The following is a 22247-nucleotide window of genomic DNA, read 5'->3' as shown; positions in this document are numbered from 1 at the left end:
ACATTGTTCATTATTGGTTATTCTGGACAATTTGAGTGAATGGGAGTAAAACTGCACAAAAACCCTGGGTTCAGTGTGGGGCAGGGATGAGGCGAGTGGACTTCTGTGGCCTGTTGTGGGGTTGTGAACTGTGGCTTGTTGTGGGGTTGTGAACCACTGAGGGCTATGGCAAGGCAGATCCTCTCCATTTCTAGGTCCCTGGTTTAATACACACAATACGCTATCATATGCTTATTATTATTATAAAAAGTGGCTAAAAATTCTCTCTTGAGATCAGATGGAATTCTGCTTTTGATCATTGAAGTATTTCATTCTTTAATTTTAATGTTATTAATACTTTAATTTCTGATGTTTAGTAGTAATTCATATGATATTATCTTTGTTTATATATAGGTTCTATTAGTTCCTCTTTAAGAGTGAAAGCAATTTATTCAATGAAGTCTAGTTTTCCAACTAAAACATGAGCAATGGGACCATTCCACTGGAGTTTGCTTTGCATTGTTCATATACATGGTGGGAGAGAAACGGTCTCAAAAGCTAATAGGAATGTTGCAGGGTAGGCTGTGGTGAGAAATAACTGCTAAGAAAAAAATTAATACAGTGCACCATTTCTGAGGTAATTAGCACTGAAGTTAGCCAGTCAGGCTGCTGTGCATGCGAATTCAAATGGCCCACCAGAGACAGTGTCATTTGCTTGGCTTTGTCCAACCAAAACAGAGAACGAAACAAAAATTGGACGCAGAATGGTAGTAAGGATTGAACCAAAGATTGAGCAGTCTTCTGTGCTATTGTCTACAATATGAGAGTAACTAACACTCATTGTATCTGGTGGTCCACTTGAATTTGCACCTACAGTGACCTGATTGACTAACTTCAATGCTAATTAACTCAGAAACAGTGTAGCATATCGAATTTTATCCTGCAACACCTTTACCAGCTTTTTCGAGTGTTTCACCCACCATGTACACAATCTCTAAATTGAAGATCTACATTTCTGTTTATTTTTACAGAAAGCTATCATAATTTGCTATTAATGTATAGAGGAGAAAGAAAAGGAGTGATGAAATCCTTGATTTATAGTATGTTAACTGGAAATGCTGCTTTTCATCTGTGTCTGTTGTTTCCTCTGCAATATTTTGCTTCATTTAATGTTACTGAAATATTGATAAATCAGGGTTTTGCATCAGCAGTTCTGATGTGAGTTATGCCATCCATGTGAATCTACGATCTACTGAATTCTGATGGAAAATTCTACTGTTTTAGGACCCTGATGTCGTGAATGCACCACTTCCTGTTTTCAATCGCCCTCCTTCTGCCGAACGGGACATCACCGTGATGCGGCCTCCAGCCCACGAGAACTCCTGCCTGCTCCTGCAGCGAGCAGCTGATTATCTGGTACCCATCTCGGGACCTACCCCTGATTTGCCATCATCCCCATCCACTAGCAGTGTGGATAAACTACTGGCCAATTCTGACTGGGAGACAAGCTTTGCACTTCCAGAATCACGTTCAACACAGCCGTTGTTGGGAGAACAGGGCTCACACTCAGGTTCTCATTCAGGATCTCACTCTGGCTCTGGGTCTGGTTCTGGTACGGGCACTTCATCTTCACCCTCTCCAGGTGCATCCAGTGGTGTTGGTGCCAGTGTCAGCTGTGGCGGGACTAATGGGAGTACTGGTGTGGGTGCAGCGGCAAGTAGTGGGGAAAATTTCACAGGTTCCACTTCTGAGACTGGGGGAGGAGGAGGATTGCTGTCATTGGATGCTGCTGCCCTTGTGAAGCAACCTCCGCTAGCCTATGCAAATGTTACACCTGCCCATGCAGTGCCGACTGCACCCCCTACTACAGAACTACCTGAAGCACCAGGACAACCATTTTCAATTCAGGCTATTGGAACAAGGGGGCGTCCTATATCTGATCTTGAAATATCGTGTTGAATGACCCAGCTTAAAATAAAAACTGAAAGTGAAAAATATACAATAGCCAATGCAGATGAGAATTTTACAGTTAAAACTCAGATCTGCAGTTGGTGAAAGACTTGTAAGAAAAAACAAGTATTACAGATAAATATATATTGAACTCCCACAAGAATTTTTCTGTGGTAGTTTCAAGAGTATCAGGGTTTAGTATGGGTTTAAGGTAAGAATAACTGGTGCAAATGCTTAATTGTTGGAAAGTGAATATTTTTTAGTGCTCAGTGCTTGAAGTTACATGTTGAACAGAAACTCAAGACTAACACTTCACTTCTAGTTTGAAGGAAAACCATGTGCTTTGATTACAACAAAGGTCGTGGTTAAATTTGAAACAAAACTGAAAATGCAGTTATCCTGAAATTCCTCTTGGATAATTTGCTCAGGTTAACTGATATGCCTGTGAAAAATATTGATTCATGTTGTATCCTCCTCTGTAAAAATCACATACCTATTAATCCCTCTCTGTCAGTCTGTGCATGAATCTGTTGCAGTGAAATCATGCATGATATTAGTACAACCCATAAAGCATGCACCGACATAAGTGTATCATAAATACGTAACATTTGCCACAGCATGTCTGAAATATCTGGTGTTACCTTGTTTTATGTAATTTCTCATAAACAACTGAAGTTATGTGATAAAACTACATCAATGTGTACTGATTCATTTTAGACTCTTCTGTGTACACATATAAATGGAAAATATTTGTTTTGAGACATTCATAAGTGTGTTGACATATAAATACACTCTTTCTGAGTCTACTTCACATTTATCGCACATCTCAAGATTGTGTTAATGAAAGTACAAGGCGACCCTTGTGCATAACTTAGTAAGACCTCCTTCATAATATATTTTGAGATCAAAAATACATGTCAGGTAGAAACTTCATGACAATAAACTGGAATAGATTATTCACATGAAAGTGTATTCAAGGGATGCATAGCATGTCGTCAAAAGGAGTATGTAATGTACTCCTCTTTTCTCCATCATGATTTCTCACAGTTGGTATCAGTGTTTTGTTTGATATTTGAATTAGAATGTCAATTTGTAAACATTTGTATGTACTGATCATATTGTGCTAGCTATCAATACATGTATATTTTTATATAATTTTTCATATAAGAATTGAAACAAACTCCGTAGAATTTTTAAAGAGTTCAGAGGAATAGCTGGTTCACATTTAATGTGCCAAGCACATTACAGAGTGTTTATGTGGACTGCCTACACAGCAGTGAGAAGGACTGTATCAAAATATGACTGAAGATACAAACTTTCTTAAATTTAAGATGTGTTGTGTGCTTCAATCTTACATAAAGAAAAGACTTGCAAGTTATATGTGAAACTGAAGCCATAATAATAGTTACCATGTAATTTACATACTGCGTACACCCTTTGGGAATATATTAAGCTTCTAAGAGATGTGTATTATTTTAACTTTAATATGGGCAGAATAAATTGTTGGTGCAAAAATTATAACAGAAATATATGACCCAAAAAGTTAGCTAAGTCACAGTAAATTTTTATTGCTGAATTAATCAGCATTATGTCCATACCTTTAATTGACGTATTATGTCAAAAGTACTGAGGATGTAAGGGAATAATAACAGTGTCCAAATGTATCACACATTTGCATGAAGAAGATGTGCCGCACATCTTGAGTTACAGGGTATTGCTTCTACCTCTCAGTACATCAAAGACTGGATACTTACTCTCTGCCTTTCACAGTTTATATTGTCAGGACCACTAATTTCTAAACTTGAGGCTACAGGTTGTTAAAACTTCAATAGTATATGTTGTGATATCATACTCCGTGAATCAATAAAACATTCACTTCTTGGTATAATGATAGAATACTGAACATTGCGCCAACAGCTTCAGCATAATTTGCATTTTTTCCTTGAGCTTGTATATCAACTTTCATTTTTTATTTTATTTTTTTGTGTTATTAGTACATAATTTTTAGCTGCATTATTAATTAAATGTTGTGTAGTTTTAACAGGTGCAAACAAAATTATAGTGAAATACTTTGAAACTATTCACAAGTTCTTTAGCATAATTTTAAAGACATTCAATCAAAGTCTATGAGAACATCTCATTGTTGTTGCTTTCTTTATTAAATGTTGCTATGCAGACAGGTTTCATATTTTGTTCTCCTAATTTTTCATATACTACTGTAATATCAAGTCACTCTTAAAACAACGCCAGATTTTAGAACTAAAATATGGCACTGAATCAGGAGCCAGAAAATACACTAAGGGCTTATGAAGGCAAGGTGACAAGTTATTGTTTGGCAATGAGAAACTGTATATTATGGGGCAAAAATGCTCTTATTTTTCCATGTAGTCTTCTTTTACATAAAGTATTTCACTGAACATTTTTACAGCCAGTACACTGCATTCCTGAAACGAATTCTTGGATGTCCATAATATAGTCATCTGCAGCCACAATAACCTCTTATTTATATGTAAAACATTTTCCTTCTTGACTCATAACTCATTCACAGAAAAAAAGAAATTACAGAGATGTTAATTTCCATATCTGCTTTTGGTCTGCATCCAAGAAAAGCAACACAACAGTTTATCATAGTCAACCCTTCATGTAAAATTTAGCACACTCACTCTTCTGATATGTCTATGATGTCAGTTATTTCATACACTTTTGATCATTTGCTGGCCAATATCATACTTTCCATTTTATCAGTGTTTTTTATCTGTGGTCTTAGTTTTGGGACATTCTTCATGCACATCATCTTCCAGAAAAGTAAATGTTGTCATTAGGGGGCTCCTTATAAACTGCCACTCAGACTGGCTGAAATTTTGTTAACGCTAAGCCACCAAAAACAAATTATTTTATAATGCCACTGTAATCCAGTTTATCAGTTTCAACAAAACACATGCAGTATGATTGCTTCAAGGAACTGAACAAACAAAACTTTTCCTAAAATGATGCTGATGCTCACATTACTGTACAACATGTACCAGTTGATCAAAACAAAATATCATTGATGATGTTGTTGAGTTGTTTATAGGCACAGACAAAAGAAGGAAAACTTGCTAGCTTTTGGAGCTATCTTCTGGTAAGCTAAAGTACACACACACACACACACACACACACACACACACACACACACACACGCACGCACGCACGCACGCATATGCACAAGCCTGTGCATGGTCCACCTAAACTGACAATGGCAATGCTAATTTGTGGCAGGTATGTTGGTGGTGGTGAGGTAGTGTTGGGTGTGGTGGGTACAGGGAGATGGGAAGTAAGAAGAAAGATGAGGGATATGTAGCTAACAGCTTAGAGGGAGGCCGCTTTGCCAACTAGGCTTGTGGGAGGGAGAGGTGGCAGATGCTGTTGTAGCAGCTGGTGGGAAGTGGCACTGTAGAGGTGACATGGGGATATGAATTCAGAGCGGATGACAGGGCAAAGGAAGGTTAAACTGTTAAGTGAAGGGTACAGGAAAACTGGGTTACCTGCCTTTGAGGCCAGGATGTTTGTGGGAGTGAAGGGTGTGTTGTAAGGGTAATTCCCTTATGTGTAGTTCAGAGAAGCTGGTGGTGGAGGCAAGGATCCAGATGTGTTGTGTTGTGAAGCATCCATTGAAATTGAGTATGTTGTGCTGAGCTGCATGCTGTGCCACCAGCTGGTCGACTGTGTTCTTGACACAACAGTCTGGCTGTGGCCTTTTATCCTTGCAGACTACTGGTTGTGGCTACATTCACACATGACCCAGACTCTGATGGGGTAGGATAAGTCTGTGACAGGAATAGTGTATGGTGGATTGGGTAGGTCTTGCACCGTGTGGTCTGTAACAGGGATATGATCCTCGTGGCAAGGGGCTGGGTGTGGGAGTGGCATAGGGATGGACTAGGATGTTGCATAAGATGGGTGGGTGACGGGACACTACTTTAGAAGGGGTGGGAAAGATCATGGGTAGGAAGCTGAAGGCTTCATAAAGGCCTTCACAGACAGGCAATACTTCCCACAGATTTCCTTGCTATATCCTCATATACCCCTTGATATTCTCCCACCACCACCAAGTATCATCTACTAATGAGCACCCACCTTTTCACCCAATATCATCCTGACCTGGAATAACTGAACCATGTCCTTTGCCAAGGTTTTGATTATCACTCATCCTGACACGAAATTAGGGATATCCTATCAAAGATCCCTTCCTATCTTGTATAAAGTAATTTCCTGCTTCCCATTCAACCTGCACAACATCATAGTCTATTGCTATGCCATTTCTACTCCCAATCCCTTGCTACAAGAATCATATCCATGTGCCAGACAAGGTACAAAAATGTGCCTAGTCCACCCATCCAGCACCTCCTACTGTAGTGCTGTCACGGGCTTATCTTATTCCATCAGAGTCAGCTCACCTGTGAAACCAGCCATGCCATAGACCTACTTTGCTGCAAACACAGCACAGTCTTCTATGTTGGTATGACTATCAGCCAGCTGTCCACCAGGATGTACAATCATCGCCATACTTTTGTGTCAAGAACAAAGTTGACCACATGGTGGCACAACATTCAGTTGAGCACAACATGCTGAAATTCAATGGCTGCTTCACAACCCAACCCATCTGGATCTTTCCCTCCTCCACAAGCTTCTCTGAACTATGCACATGGGAGTTGCACTTACAACACATCCTCCACTCCTGTAAATATCCTGGCCTCAATCTCAGGTAACCCACCATCCCCGCACCCTCCAGTTTCATCTGGTCTTGTATGTGTCACTTTCCACCAGCTGCTACAATTATCCCTGCCAGCTCTCCCTCCTACATTCCTAGCTGGCAAACTGGCCTTCCTCCAAGTTGCTTGCCACTCACCCTGCTTCTGCTTTTTTCTGAGTGGTCTCCTTTAATCCTAAAGTATTTATAATCTACCAGAACTTTTCTAAAACATTTATCATTGATTTCCATAGTGTCTCTGTAGTTTGCAGAGAAATTTCCATCTTTCCTCTATATTTTATCGCAGTCATTATTGTATTTTAATATAGATGGTTAACTTAAGCAAGAGATGGCAAACTACAAAGTTATTTCCAGGGCACTAGTAAGCAAAATACATTTATAATCTCTGAATTTGTTGCTGAATGTGAGATGTGGTAATATAACAAGAGGAAAGCATTGAGATTATGCTGTATGCCATTCTTTGTCAGGGTACAGTTTACTGTTCCTATAGTAATAACAGGTTTTGAGTACTTACTCGTTTTTTAGTCATTAAACCATCCGTGAAGAAGATTTGCCATAGCATGAATCTCCTATGATACTAGGCATATTGGTTAGAATGTTAGTTAGCAAACCTTTGTGAACGCTACAGACATGTTCACCTAGTTATAAAAAGCATTTACGCTCCAAGAAATTATGTCACATATTTACTAATTGAACAATAGACATGCGTACAGTACTTTCTCATCCTACAATACAATATTAAAGATTTTATCAGCCAGAATCTTATTTTCCTTTTACTTGTAAAGACACCCAGACAGTTATAAGGTAATATCAGGTTTGATTTGTAATCAGAATCATTGAGCAACTTGCCATTTTTTATATACACCATGCATTGCCAGGGATGAAGTGTTGACTAAAAATAGTGTCATTTCTTATCGGTCCCTATTTATGATTATTCCAATGCCATTGTTTATATTTTTGTCTCAGATGCTGAGTTTTGTATGACATTTACCTGTTTTATTTATTTGGGAGATAACTGAAGACAAGTTTTCTTATTCTCACTGATATGTTCTCTCATAAACAATCCTAGTTATACTCATTTAGTAGCTTCTTCTGCCTTTAACAATTTGTATTGTGTTCCATTTCTCTCCTTGATTCAAATACAGTTATATCGGCTTATTCTCCCAAACCACCTTCCACTTCTTTACGAGATGACTTACTTGGAATTTTCAGCCACTCTTATTTACTGAAAAGCCAGCTGCTGGATACCCTCTTGACTCCTTCTCGATTGAATAACAGGAATTTTTAGACTCTTTCTACTTATGAAATAAGTAGACATACAAACTTTACTTTTCATCAACCAATGGTGTATTTGACCTCCATATACAATAAAAATTTCACTTAACTTTCTGCAAGTCCCTTGTACAGTCAGATGTTAGAAACAAATTGAGTTATAGTTAAAAGAAAGTTGGCTTTGATACCATGACCTTTCTTAACATGAATCATAAAATGAGTCTTCTCTAACAAGGTTACGTCAAGAGTTTACAAGAGTACTTTTTCAACTGTTCTTGTTTTAATAACAATAGTCAGTGACACAATAAGCCCAGAACTGCTTATAAACTCCATGGTTCTTCCTTATACACTAACTAAAACATCTATGGATTGCCCAACAGGTACTTGTCAGTGCCGTCCGACTGCCATGTTTACTTTCTTCCCACAACTGATTTAAAACCTGCACACAAAAACATGTGATGCGAATTAGCTAGGTTTCTACCATTCCACACTCATATCGAGAATATCATGTGTTCTAGATGCTAGAAGGCTGATTGGTTCTAGAATTTACACAGAAGTTCTCGAATCACTACACTGTGACTCATTTCTGTTTCATGTTCATTGCACTCTAATTATATTTTCCACTTAAGTCCATTCCTTGAAGCATCTTTTACTCCCACCCACCCTCCTCATACAACCTAGTAATTGCCAACATGAATCTCTTCATTGTTTACTGAGCAAGCCTTTCAGTTTTTGAATGGTTTCATATTAAGTCCATCTGTGATTGCCAAAATAAGTAAAAAGTGTTGATAAACAGTGGTTGTAAACTTTCCTTTCCACAGAAATCAGAAACTTCATTTTGAAATTCCTATTTAGTTTATCAAAAGCACTGCAGGCCACTTTTACTCATATTTTAATTTCTTATGCTGCTTATCATTTTATTTCCTTTCATTATCACCAGGAACTGTTTTCAGCCACTTTGCACAGAAACTTTTCAATTTTCTTCTTCCTTCCCATCACCATTATGTCACCACCCAGTTCCAGTCCTCTCCTTTTCTCTGAACACCATTCAGCCAGCTGCTCCTTGGACTTCCTCTTAGTCTTTTGCCTCAGAGTCTCATTTCATCCAACTTAATTGTTATTCTGTCACATGTCATTTCACTAATTGTCTTTACCAATTGCTGAGTCTATCTGCTCTCATTGCCATTAACTGCCCTAAAAAAACTATTATTTTCTTATAGATGTGTCAATTATACACTATTATATTCTTCTTCTATCTGATTTCCAGGCTTAATCCCAGACAGATCCTGAATGTTCTTTACTATTCTGAACCAAATACAACTTTTGGAATTTTTAAATTGTAACTTGAGACACCAAGTCTTTCAAAGAAATTGCTAATAGGCTCTCCTGTGGAAGAATAAAAATCCTTTAAGGGCCAAGCAGATCCTTTATCAAGCATACTTTTTACAAATAAATACGTATGCCCTTGAAACCTATACCATAAACAGGAGCGACAGTAGTAGTCTCCAGACAGCAGGAATGAGTTTCCTGAGGTCACTTCTCCAACAAATAAGAAAAGATAAGATGATAACGAAAAGCTTCATTGAGAAACATTAGTGAAGTAACCACTATGATGTGGAAAAGTGTAATAATGATATGGGTGAAATGGTTTGACCATGTAAAGAGTATGGATCAAACAAGAATAATGAGAAAATGCATTGGAAAGGAACTTGAAGGCAAAAGACATAGAGGCCAACCCAGGGAACAGTGGATCATTAAAGGGAAACAGACGTGGAAATAGAAGGAGTGACTGTTACACAGCCACGAGGGAAGAACTGCACCTGGACAGATAAAAAGATGGAAAGCACTCTTATATGGCACCTGGCCAGTTGGAGGTGATTGATAGATGTTGATGATGATGGGGTTTTCGGGGTAGAAGTCAGGGGTGGAGTGGCTGGGTGGTTACTTACAAATAATTGCTGTGCTATGCATTCTGTTCTCTCTGTCATATTGACAGATTTGTTTGTCTTTGATTCTGACCCTTGCTTTCTCTCACTTAATTGGAATCTAACTTGAAATTCAGCTTACAAGCTTGTTTATTTTCCATTTCTCTTGAATCATTTTGTGCAAAATATTCTTTCTTCATAAATATCACTTATGCAAATAAATATAAAAACTTTCTGGATATTGACAGATCATATTCTTGTTATTTTAAGGTTATCATGATTTTTGTATGAACTACTATAATCATCAATTTCAAATTGTCATTAGTAACAGTCCAATTTTATATTTTGAAATATTTTTTCCAGATCCTCACTCTTATTTAATTTTCTTGTTTGTATTTGTGACAACTATGACATTCTGTAACAGATGAGAGTAATATCTCCTAAAGCATTTTATGAAATCAATAATTATTTCTGACAGTTTTCTACCTGTGACCATGATAAGATGAAACTGAGTTCCCCCACAAATTAGCATTTTCTTCTGGACATCTGTTGTTTGTGATTACTGTTCTGTGATGAGATGAAACTGATCACTCCTACAGGTCAGCATTTTTGTGTGGTTGTCGCTTTTGGCTGTGTGACTGTCATAAAGTGGAAGCTTTCACAGGATCCAATTATATATAACTGAATTTTTAATTTTTCCCATTTATTAATGGACAGTGAGAAATATATTGGCAAGTTAATGGCATTTAAAAAAAAAAAAAGGAAAAGAAGAAAAAAAAAAAAGAAAAAAAAAAAAACGGAAATACTGAACTGTGAAGTGAGCAGGCGAGTCATAGTACAAAGACAAGAAGAGAAACTATACAGCTCTACTTGTGTGTAATAGAACTGCCTCAACTGAATGGAACATATTCATCAATAACAAATATTCCATATACATAAAGTAACAATGTTTACCTGGTATAAGTTGTGGATAAAAACAAATTTAACAGACACCATGAAAGTGAGTAAATAAAACAATTTTAAGTAGCAGTTATAGCTAATATCTATTTTTTTTAATATGAACACACATATAGACCTCCCATAAGCAAAAGCAAAAATAAAAAATGATTTATTGTTTATATGGAATGGATTATAAATTAAACAGGCTGCAAAGTATGTAAAATTTATATGCATTTACAGAAAACTAGGAATATCTACAGCTCTTCTGCTATAAGCACACTCATTGTAATTCATGTGCTTTTTTCAACAGTTATGCTTCCGTGATCATTCATCCCAATATTTCTGTAAGATGTTCAGTGCTATTTGCAGTTCTGCAGGGACATGATGAAGTGTCAAATGAAATATGGTCTCCAAACAATCAGCATATTCTTTTACAAGGAATGTACACATAACTCAAAGTGTATTGTACTTCCATTTATAGCAATTGGAGTAAAAGTGATTTTTAGTATAGTTTGGAATATAATTTTTATATAAAGATGGATCGCTACCCAGTTACAAAACGAGAGAGAGAGCACTGTTTGTTACAAAAATCAATCTTGATTAGGATAGGATAAAGGAAAATGATAGAGAAGAGTGATGAAGAGGATGAAAAGGATTAATGAAAGTCTCTGCAGCAGCTGAACATGAAGGTGAATTAAGGGGAGGTGGCAGCCATCTATACAGAGGGCCTCTGCAAAGTTAAAGAGCAGAGGACTACTGGGAGAAAACCGGGGGAAAAAGTTACTGGGGGAAGATGAAGGATCTAGATATAGAGAAAGAGGGAAAGAGATTAAGAACAATCACAGTGGCTGAGCTAGTGATTAGTAGAAAAATAGTGATATGGAAAGTAAGAAGGGGTAAAGCCTGGTGGAGGATATGAATTAGTATTACACATCAAATAAATTAGCAATTGCGAATAAGAACTACCATCAGCTGTAGAATGGAATGATGACAATGAAAATTTGTGCTGGACTGGGACTCGAACCTGGATTTCTTGCTTATCATGAGTGGTCACCTTACAATTTGACTATCCAGGCACAACTCACAGCCAGACCCAAACTTCCATATGTCATCAACTATGTGACTACATCCTGAACCATCAGCCGTAGAATGCAACATCATATGAATTAAGACTTGGAGGGTCAAGGGAAGGAAGGCTGTATTGTAGGGCAGGCTCAGCAAAGAATTAGGCTCAGTGCCATGCCCTAGCATGAGTGTCACAGCACTCAGCCTGACTGGCACACTTCCCCCAACACCACACCATACTGTCTGAGTGTGCGGAGGAGGAAACTGCAAACATGCCACATTTAAATGGCAATGCATTTACATTGGCTTAGCTTTATGTTTCACGATTTCAGTATTTACTGAATTTCTTATGGTGTGCTGAAGATGTATAATTTTTATCTGGTACAGGCTGTCAGCAGACAAGTTCCCAGATTTTCACACTCAGGGTGCCATGTAATCATGACTTATTATTATTATTTTTTTTTTTTTTAACCAAGAAAATGTCTTTCACATGCACATGTTGGTCAAAACATTGAAGCACTTTGGCAACTTCATTATGGAGACATGTAAACTATCTGAGGAAGGTACTGTAGACATTTGGCACAGTTTTAATGTTAAAGAGATTTGTCTTTAAGGTTGAAATTACCTTGCAGACCAATCAGTTGCATCAGAACATGCACTGGGGTGCTGGGATGCTTTCAACTGCAGTGGCAATTGGTCTCAAAAATAGCTCGAAAACAGATATAAGATTTGCAGTGCCCTCAAAACAATTAAGAAACTATTTTTGTAAGTCTTTCTAGGACACAATGAATTCTTCAAACCTTGCTTTTTCTTTTATGCCAATGAGCTTAGGCAACTGGATTGTGTTTGTCAGAAAGTGTCCCTTCTACAACATGATATTCTTTTTAAGTGCATTCCTATCAAATCAGAAAGAAGTTGTTTCTCATCTTGCAGTGTCTTACTGTGGGCAGTCTGCAGTCATAAAATGTGAAGCTTGGAATTCATTCCAGACTTTCTAATTTTTGTTCCACACTTATTTTTGCTTCATAAATGCAGCAATAGTGAGTTTTAAATCAGAAAATCATTCCAGGCATGTCCCATGACTTAACCAGAGTGCTTTGCAGTAATATGTAAAGCCTCCATACTCTTTGCATAGTTCCATTGAAAACTGTTGCAACTGATAGTGTAATAAAGTGTTCAACTGAAGAAATTTTAATATTCATACCACCAATTTCTTCATGTGCTCCATGCCTGCAAATTTAGCACATAGTGCTTCTTGATGTATAGGACAGTGACTCCTGTCTGTCAATTTTTGTAATTTTTTGCTCTTTGAGTGCCAACTAAATCTTCAAATTGTTTCTGCATGGTCTTGTAATGTTATTCCGTTGCAAATCTGGAGTACCTTTCAGTTATGTGACTGCATAATATATAGAGAGAATTTTCATCCCTCTATTCTTTCATTCCCATTCATTATTAAAAGCTTGTGACAATAGATTGCTAGATAGCCTCTTCTTGTGCAAACAACTACTGGACTTGTAAACAAACTTCTTATCACAAACAAATAACAAAGGGTAAAGAGTGCTAACAGCACGGTTCTGCTGGACTGAAGAGAGTTGTGGCAACCAAAAAATGCTACTCTGTGGTACTAAGTGAAATGTCACTCTTTACTGAGTACTTCCAGGAAGGAACAAGTAAGCCAAGACAGGCTGGGTCTTGGCCTGCCTGCAGCCCTCACTCCCTGTCCATGAAGTTTCGCATGCTGTGACCAGTAGAGGATGTTCTGTTTTGTTGTGAAGCTGCAGATTGAGTCATCTGTTTTCTCTTGCACTGCATGCCCTATAAATGCATGGTCTATGCGACCATTAGGCACAGTTAGATGATGACCTTTCATCTTAATCGATAGTATGTTGGTATTTTTTCCTAAACATGGATCCAAGTGCACTAAACTGAATTATAGTTTTTGGAATAATTGACAAGATATATATTTTCTGTGAGATATGAATATTCTATTCCCTGATTATTCCTGTCTAAAAATAACATGTTTATGATAATTTTATTGTTTAACAATCCTACAAGAAAAAGCATTTAAAAATGAAAATACTTACACATCATACCTGAAGAAAGTAGCTCAGCCAATAAAATCAACAGAGGGGCAATGAAAGCAGCAATGGTAGAATTTTGTTAATGGGAATGGGAACATTGTAAAAGAAAGTACATTGAGGATTATACTTTATATAGTTACTTTTAAAATACAAATGAATGAATTTGTTGTATTAGTTCAGGACAAAGAAAATAAAGTCATGCACTGAAGAAACAGCATATAAAAATAAATCTCCTCTTAAAATAAAACAGTAAGTCTCAAAAATTAAATTATGTGGTGCAGATAAAATTAGGCACAGAAAAAACAGCCCTGTAATATTTTAAAAGAAAATTGCCTATTGCAATTGAATCATTTTAAGCTACAGTTCCACAAAAGAATTGCCTCCCTGTGCGCCACTTCATGCATTCATTCACTTGTCTCAAAATTTGCTCAAAGTGTTCCATTGTCCTTACTTATTCTGTAACATTGCATTCTTCATCTCTTCAGGGACTTTCTGAAGCTCATGCAATATTGTCTCTCATGTCTCACTGTGAGAGAAGTATATTTTTATGGAATTAATATCTCAGCACATGACTGATTTACTTCTTGATTAGGAAGAATGATTCAGTAGATTATGGAGTAACCCAAGATGTTTATAGATGAATAGTATATGATGTGCACTCTGAGGAATTTTGAGCATTTCACAAGGCTATATCTTGAGCCTGAACCTTCCTTGCTATAATTATGCAAGAGATGTGCAATTTTATTGAAAACAGGAGAAAGAATTGGTTTATTCTGAAGATAGTACAGTTATCTTTCTAAACTAAATTAAGTAACTTGGCAGATAAAACTGTAATTGACATAGCTGAGAAAGTTAATAAGTGATTCACACAAACAAACTAGCACTAAAAGTCAAAATTGTGTATTTTACCTAATGTTCCAACATAAATAAGCAATAATAAAATATAAACAATAAAAGTAGCAAGCTAACAGGACTGGAAGTTTTAAATGGTTTTTTTTAATAGACTTTACTTATTTATACATACTGAGTTAGGGAACCGTATTGTGAATATGTTAAGAAGTAAATTATTTTTGTCATAATAATTGTTGCCAACTTTGGGGATGTAATACACAGCAAATTCACATCTAAATTCACTGATGTCATGAGTGGGGAGGGGAGGGGGAGAGACAAAATTTTGCGTTAACTTTTTGCTTAGTCAAAAAGTATTCTTGCATGAATGAAAGTAATATTAAACAATGGAAAATACAGGATAGAATGTCACAAAGGCCTTGTTGACCAAAACTCATTTTACAACAGTCTTCTTGTTGTGCCTATCTGCGACAAAGCATTTCCATTATATGATGTGAAAGTAACATAATGTTACTAAAATTAAGAATGAGATTGTGGATATATATTTAAGCAATTCTAAAATTAGCTCCGCAGTACAATTATTTGTTGATTATATATTTGTCCCAACAATAAAATTCAGACAGAGAATAATAGTGATATTTATAAATACAGAGCTAGACCCAAATTTGAACCATCCAATCCTATAGTTGATATATCTTTGGTTCAGACTGAAATGACATTCATAGTTGAAATTTCCAACTTATCACCAGAAATATAATGTGTGACAGGCAGCAGAAAAGTGTCTAAATGTTGTGTTAAGTTACCAACAATATGGGAAAAGTTAGATTGCTACTTACTGTAACGAAGACACCTTAACTTGCAGACAGATACAACTAAAAGACACTTACACAATGCTTTCAGCCATAGACTTCAGCAGCAAAAGAGCGACAGAGAAACTCATACCATTCATACACACTAGCAAGCACATTGCATGCACACATTACTGCCAACTCCTGCAGCTCAGGCCAGACTACAACTATCATGTGGGATGGAGCAGCAATCTGGAGAAGCCGGGGCAGGGGTATTAGAGTATGGCTTGGGAAGGGGGAGGAGACAGAGGAGCACGTCTGGCAGAGTGTGCAGGAGCTAGAATGACAGCAGGCGCAGTGTCAGAAGGTTGTGAGGCAGATAGATGGGGGGGGGAGGGGGGGGGGGGGGGGGAAGGGAATGAAAAGGAAGGATTGGGAAGAGATGGGCAGGTGCATTGGTAGAGGGCAGCAGACAAAGATGATGGGAGATGAGATGACGGGACAGAGGGGGTGGAAACTATTGGGTGGAAGGTGTTGGGACAGTATGTTATTGTAGGTTGAGGCCCGGATAACTATGGGATCAGAGAATGTGTTGTAAGGATAATTCCCATCTGTGCAGTTCAGAAAAACTGGTGGTAAAAGGGAGGATACAGATGGCTCACATAGTGAAGCAGCTATTGAAATCAAGCATATTATGCTCATTTGCATACTGTGCCACAAGGTGGTGCACTGTGCTCTTGGCCACAGTTTGGCATTGGCCATTCATCAAATGGTTCAAATGGCTCTAAGCACTATGGGATTTAACATCTGAGGTCATCAGTCCCCTAGACTTAGAACTACTTAAACCTAACTAACCTAAGGACATCACACACATCCATGCTCAAAGCGGGATTTGAACCTGCGACCGTAGCAGCAGCGCGGTTCCGGACTGAACCGTCTAGAACCACTCGGCCACCACAGGCAGTGGCCATTCATCTTGGTGGACAGGTGGTTGGCAGTTATACCAATGTAGAAAGATGTGTAATGGTTGCAGCAGAGCTGTTACAACACATGGCTGCTTTCACAGGTGGCCAGGTCCCTGATGGGGTAGGATAAACTTGTGACAGGGCTGGAATAGGGAGTGCTGTGTGGGTGGAGTGGGCAAGTCTTGCACTTGGGGCTTCCATAAGGACATGATCCTTGTGGCAAGGGGTTAGGACAGAGCGACATAGTGATGGAGGTTGTATGGGAGATGGAACCTCACTTTGGGACTGTTGAGAATGATCTCGGATAGCATGTCCCTCATTTCTGGACATGATGATAGGCAATCAAAGCCATGATGAAGGATGTGGTTCAGTTGTTCCAGTCTAGGATGGTACTGGGTGATAAAGGGGGAACTCCTTTGTGGCTGGTTCTTGGGGGTGGTGGACATACTGGGATGGGCAGGGTAATGGCACAGGACAGGCCTTGGTGAGACTTCAGCATACTGAGCAAGGGAGTACTTGTCATTGCAGATATGCTGTTCCCCAGTGGCCAGCCTGTACAGGAGGGATTTTTTGTTGTGAAAGGAAAGACAGCTGCCAAAATTCAGGTATATTGGTGGTTCATGCTCTTAATGTGAATAGAGGTGTGGATGGAGCCATCAGAGAGGAGGAGGTCAAAATCCAGGAAGGGTTCAGGTTGGGTTGAGGAGGATGAGTTGAAGTGGATGGGAGAGAAGATCTTGAGGTTGTGAAGGAATGAAGATAGGATGTCTTGGCCCTGAGTCCAGATCATGAAGTGAGGCACCGCTATCCAACCGCTATCCTACCCACAGTGTTCCTCCTTGTCCACTCCTCATAGCAGTTAAATCCTGCCAATGTGACCTTTTCAACTTGCCACATCCCCCAAAACTCCATACCTACACTCCACAAAATCCAGAGTGAAAACATGCCTGTAACATTGCTGTTAACTTTTCCACTGAAACCCTCAGTTCCGTAGAAGTTTCAGTCTTATGCAGAGGCCTCACCTTTCGCTCTACATGCAAATTTAACTGTGTTGGATTTGTCAAAGACCTACTCTCCTTCTCCCGATCTCTGCAGTGGAAGCACTTCTTTGCCATTAATACCTCCTATGAAACCAGCTTAATTCCAACATTGAACAATGCCTCTCCCACCTCACACCACCATCCAACCATAATCCTCGCCCTCTGCCACCTAACAACCTGCTGGTCACCTTCCAGGAATTTCTTACCTCCAACTTAGCCTCACTATCCTTCCCCAGGCCCCTTCCTCAGAACACCATTGTTTCTGCAGAAGAAAGAACAGCAATACAGAACCTCAAATCAGATCCTGACCTTATAATCCAGCAGACAAAGGTTCCATCACTGTTTTATGAATCACATTGACTACCTGATGGAGGGTCTCCAACAAGTATCTGATACCTCTATCTATAACCTTTGAAAGAGTGATCCCATCCCAGAAGTCTGACACAACCTCAAATCCCTGCTTTAAGCCATAGGCTTAGGCTCCTGAATACATTTCCCTCCTGGCCCCTGTGACATCCCGCACACCCAACTTCTATATGCTCCCCAAATTCCAGAAATCCAACACTCCTGGATGCCTGTTCTGGCTGGTTATTGTGCCCCCACTGAAAGACTTTTGACCCTCATTGACCAACACCTCCAACCAATTGCCCATAACATAGCCTACCACACTGAAGATACCAGCCACTTTCTTCATTGACTCATCACCATTCCCACTCCCTTACCTTGTGGATCCCTAATCATCACTGTTGATGCCACCTCCCTAGACACCAACATCCCTCATGCCAGTGGTCTTACCACTATTGAACACTACCTTTCCCAACATCCTACAGACTCCAAACCAAGTTCCTCAATCCTCAAATACCTTACAAACTTTGTCCTAACCTTAACTACCTCTCCTTTGAAGGGAAAGTATGCAAACAAATCCATTGCACAGCTATAGGTACCTACATGGTTCCCTCCTGTGCCAACCTATTCATGGGCCATCTAGAGGAGACCTTCCTAGCCTCCCAAAACATCAAACCCTCAATCTGGTTCAGGTTCATTCAAGATATCTTCATGATCTGGACCCAGGGCCAAGAGATTCATGATCTGGACCCAGGGCCAAGAGACCCTATCTTCATTCCTTCACAGCCTGATTCTCCTTAACCTAATGTGCCACATTTCTAGATGTTGACCTCCTCCACTCTGATGGCTCCATCCACAACTCTGTCCACATTGAAACCACTAACACCAACAGTACCTGCAATTCGACCACTGTCTTCTCTTTCACACACAAATATCACTCCCATACATCCTGGATACCCAGAGATGATTTATCTCCACTGACAAGAACTGCATTGCGCAATACACTGAGGGTCTCACCAAGGCCTTCACACACACACACACACACACACACACACACACACACACACACACACACACACACTATCCCCCAGACCCAATCCACAAACAGATCTCCCCTCCCAACCCCCTTCCTCCCACCACCATTCCCACCCCAATCCTCCCACCACCCCTAAGAACCAGCCACAAAAGGGTGCTGGCCTCGTCATCCAGTACCCTCCCAGACTGGAACAACTAAACCACATACTTTCCCAAGTCTTTGATTACCTATCCTGATATCCTGAGATGAGGAACATTCTACCCCGATACCCCCCCCCCCCCTCCCCACTACTAAAGTGGTGTTCCATTGTCCACACAACCTCCACAACATCCTAATACATCCCTACACCACTCTTAGTCTGAACCCCTTGCCACAAGGATTATATCCCTGTGGAAGACCCACGTGCAAAACCTGTCCAATCCACCCACCCAGCACTTCCTATTCCATTCCTGTCATAGGTTTATCCTACCGCATCAGAGGCTAGGCCATATGTGAAAGCAGTCATGTCATTTACTAGCTCTGTTGCAACCATTGCACATCTTTTTGTATGGATATTACTACCAACCACCTGTCCACCAAGATGAATGGCCACTGGCAAACTGTGGCCAAGAGCAGCACAGAGCACCCTGTGCCACAACATGGAGCTATGTGATTGATTTCCATGGCTGATCCACTAACCAAACCATCTGGATCCTCCCTTCCACCACTAGCTTTTCTGAACTGCGCAGATGCGAATTACCCTTACAGCACATTCTCCACTTTCATAATTATCCTGACTTCAACCTATGGTAACATGTTGTCCCCACCACCCTCCATACAAGTTCCTGCTCCCTCTGTCCTGTCATATCATCTCCATTTGCATCTCCCAGCCTCTCTGTTTGCCACCCTCTACCAACGCACCCACCCATCTTCCCTTGCTCCTCTCCTTTTCACTCACTCCTTCCCCCCACCCCCCACCTCCCTGCCTCACAACCTCGTGAAGCTGTGCTTGTTGGCATTCTAGCCCTGCTCACCCCACCACACTGTGTTCCTCTGTCCCCCCCCCCCCCCACCCCCCATACATTGCTATCCATTCCCCTTCTCCCTCTCCAGACTGGTGCTGCCACCCCCATGATTGTTGTATTCTGGCCTGAGCTGCCAGAGTTAGCAGTTATGTGTGCATGAGGTGTGCCTGCTTGTGTGTATTAATAGTATGTGTTTCTCTTTTGCTCATGAAGGCTGTGGCTGAAAGTTTTGTGTAAGTGTCTTTTAATTGTACCTGTCTGTAACTTTAAGATATCTTCTTTACAGTGAATAACATTCTGTCTTTTCCTACATTGCTGATATTCCTGTGTGGAGTTTCCATCATTTGTTTTAAGTTACTTCTGACTGACAGCTACATCTCTTAATAGAAGTAAGTGGTCAGTTACGTACCTGTAATTGGCTAGTACATTGCCATGTACAGGCCTATGCTCTTTGATAACTGTAGTGATTTTACGAGGGTAAGTCAATTATTATCCGCAATTTAGTTATAATTTTGTTTTATTTTGGTAGTACTGTCATTTGACATTGATGACACATGCTTTGTTTATTTGTTGTTATATATTTGCAATTTTCAAGCTGCTAGTTTAGCTTTGTGATCACCACCATGCTGTTAATCATGGCTGCTCTGCTGTCTATTTGCACCAAAGAAGAGCAATGTTTAGTGATGTTTTTTGTGGTTGGAAGGCGTATCAGGGGCTGAAATTCATCAAAGACTTTCGGTACAGTAGGGGAACAGTGTTTTGCCACAATGTAGTATCTACAAATGGATTGAAATATTCTGAAATGGTCGCACAAGTGTTACACCACAAATGAAGAAACCATTGAGCGTTCATGTGAAATGATTCTCATGGACAGACGATTAACTATTGATGAAGTAGCACATTGTCTGCAAATTAGTCATGGTTCTGGCTACGAAATCATCCACAGTAGACTTGGGTTTCATAAGATGTGCAAGATGGGTCCCAAAACAACTCACACAGTTGCATAAACAAAAGCACTTGGACATCTGCAAAAAACATTTGGATCGCTGTGGTAACGAAGGGGTCAACTTCTTAGACAGGATCCTTACTGTTGACAAAACATTGATCCGTCATTATGAGCCAGAGAGTAAACATTTGGATTGCTGTGGTAACGAAGGGAACAACTTCTTAGACAGGATCCTTACAGTTGACGAAACATTGATCCGTCATTATGAGCCAGAGAGTAAACGGCAGAGTATGGAATGGAAACATCCAAATTCGCCGTGCAAGAAAAAGTTCAAGACCCAACTGTCCACAGGAAAACTGATGATTACAGTTTTTTGGGATGCACAAGGTCCAGTACTGGATCATTATGGGGAAAGGGGCACAAAAATAAGCAGTGTACGTTACAGTGAGATGCTTACTGCCAGGCTAAAGCTTGCAATTCAAATGCCAAGGATTGCTGTCAAAAGGTATTGTGTTGTTGCACGACAATGCCCATCTGCATACTGACGCCCACACTGCTGAAATGCTCCAGAAACTCAAATTTGAAATACTGGATCCACTCCGTATAGTCCTGATCTTGCCCCTTCTGACTATCACTTGTTTGGTCCACTCAAACAGGCATTAAGGGGCCATCAATTTGCCTCAGACGAAGCATTGAAAGAAGCGGTGCATTCCTGGTTTGCAGCTCAACTGAGAACCTTCTTTTATGAGCGCATCAGGAAGCTTGTACAACGGTGGCCCAAGTGCATTGAAATGCAAGGAGACTATGTCAAAAAATGATGTTCTTGTTAGTTTCCTATTTGATTACAATAAAATTTTATAACTACTTAACATATAATAATTGACTTGCCCTCATATGTATTACACATCATAAAACATCATGTGAATAAGAGCTACACATTATTTTACTACCTAAAATATCAGAATAAATGTTTTTTGGAACTCATGGAAAAGACTACATTATTTTAATATATGTTGTTCTCACACAATAAATATGCCAGTGATCTGGAGCTTTAAATAGTTTGTTTTGACAACTGTGAAGATTTTTCACATTGCTACAGAAAGATCATCTTCCTCCAACTTCCAAATATCACAGACATCTAAAACATGTCAATGAAATGGTTTAACTTCTGCCGGTTATATAGTTCATTTTTGTGAATGTTAACAATTTGCTGTAAGTTCAGTCTCAGTGGACAGTTCTTAGCACTGGAGAGTGTAACTTTTAGATTATAATGGAATTGTATCCATCAAAGAAACAATTAGTTACAGGGTTTA

The 22247-nt window shown here is 39.4% G+C and overlaps 1 protein-coding gene across 3 annotated transcripts in view; it reads left to right on the top strand.

Annotated features, from left to right (window-relative positions):
* The window catches only part of LOC124607668 (leukocyte tyrosine kinase receptor), a 915076-nt gene that overhangs the window by 780184 nt on the left and 112645 nt on the right, over nucleotides 1–22247 (top strand). For 2 of the 3 annotated variants that reach the window (XM_047139923.1, XM_047139924.1), the window contains one exon: nucleotides 1264–4104. In XM_047139923.1, coding sequence (XP_046995879.1) covers nucleotides 1264–1938 — 675 coding nt within the window. In that variant the 3' untranslated portion in view covers nucleotides 1939–4104. Of the gene's footprint in view, nucleotides 1–1263; nucleotides 4105–22247 lie in introns of those variants that run through there. The other variant, XM_047139925.1, reaches the window with a different exon arrangement.

The sequence above is a fragment of the Schistocerca americana genome, chromosome 1 (genome assembly GCF_021461395.2).
Source record: "Schistocerca americana isolate TAMUIC-IGC-003095 chromosome 1, iqSchAmer2.1, whole genome shotgun sequence".
In the NCBI taxonomy this organism is placed as follows: domain Eukaryota; kingdom Metazoa; phylum Arthropoda; class Insecta; order Orthoptera; family Acrididae; genus Schistocerca; species Schistocerca americana.
Note: the sequence above shows the minus strand (reverse complement) of the source record. Positions and strands in the feature narration are given on the sequence as shown.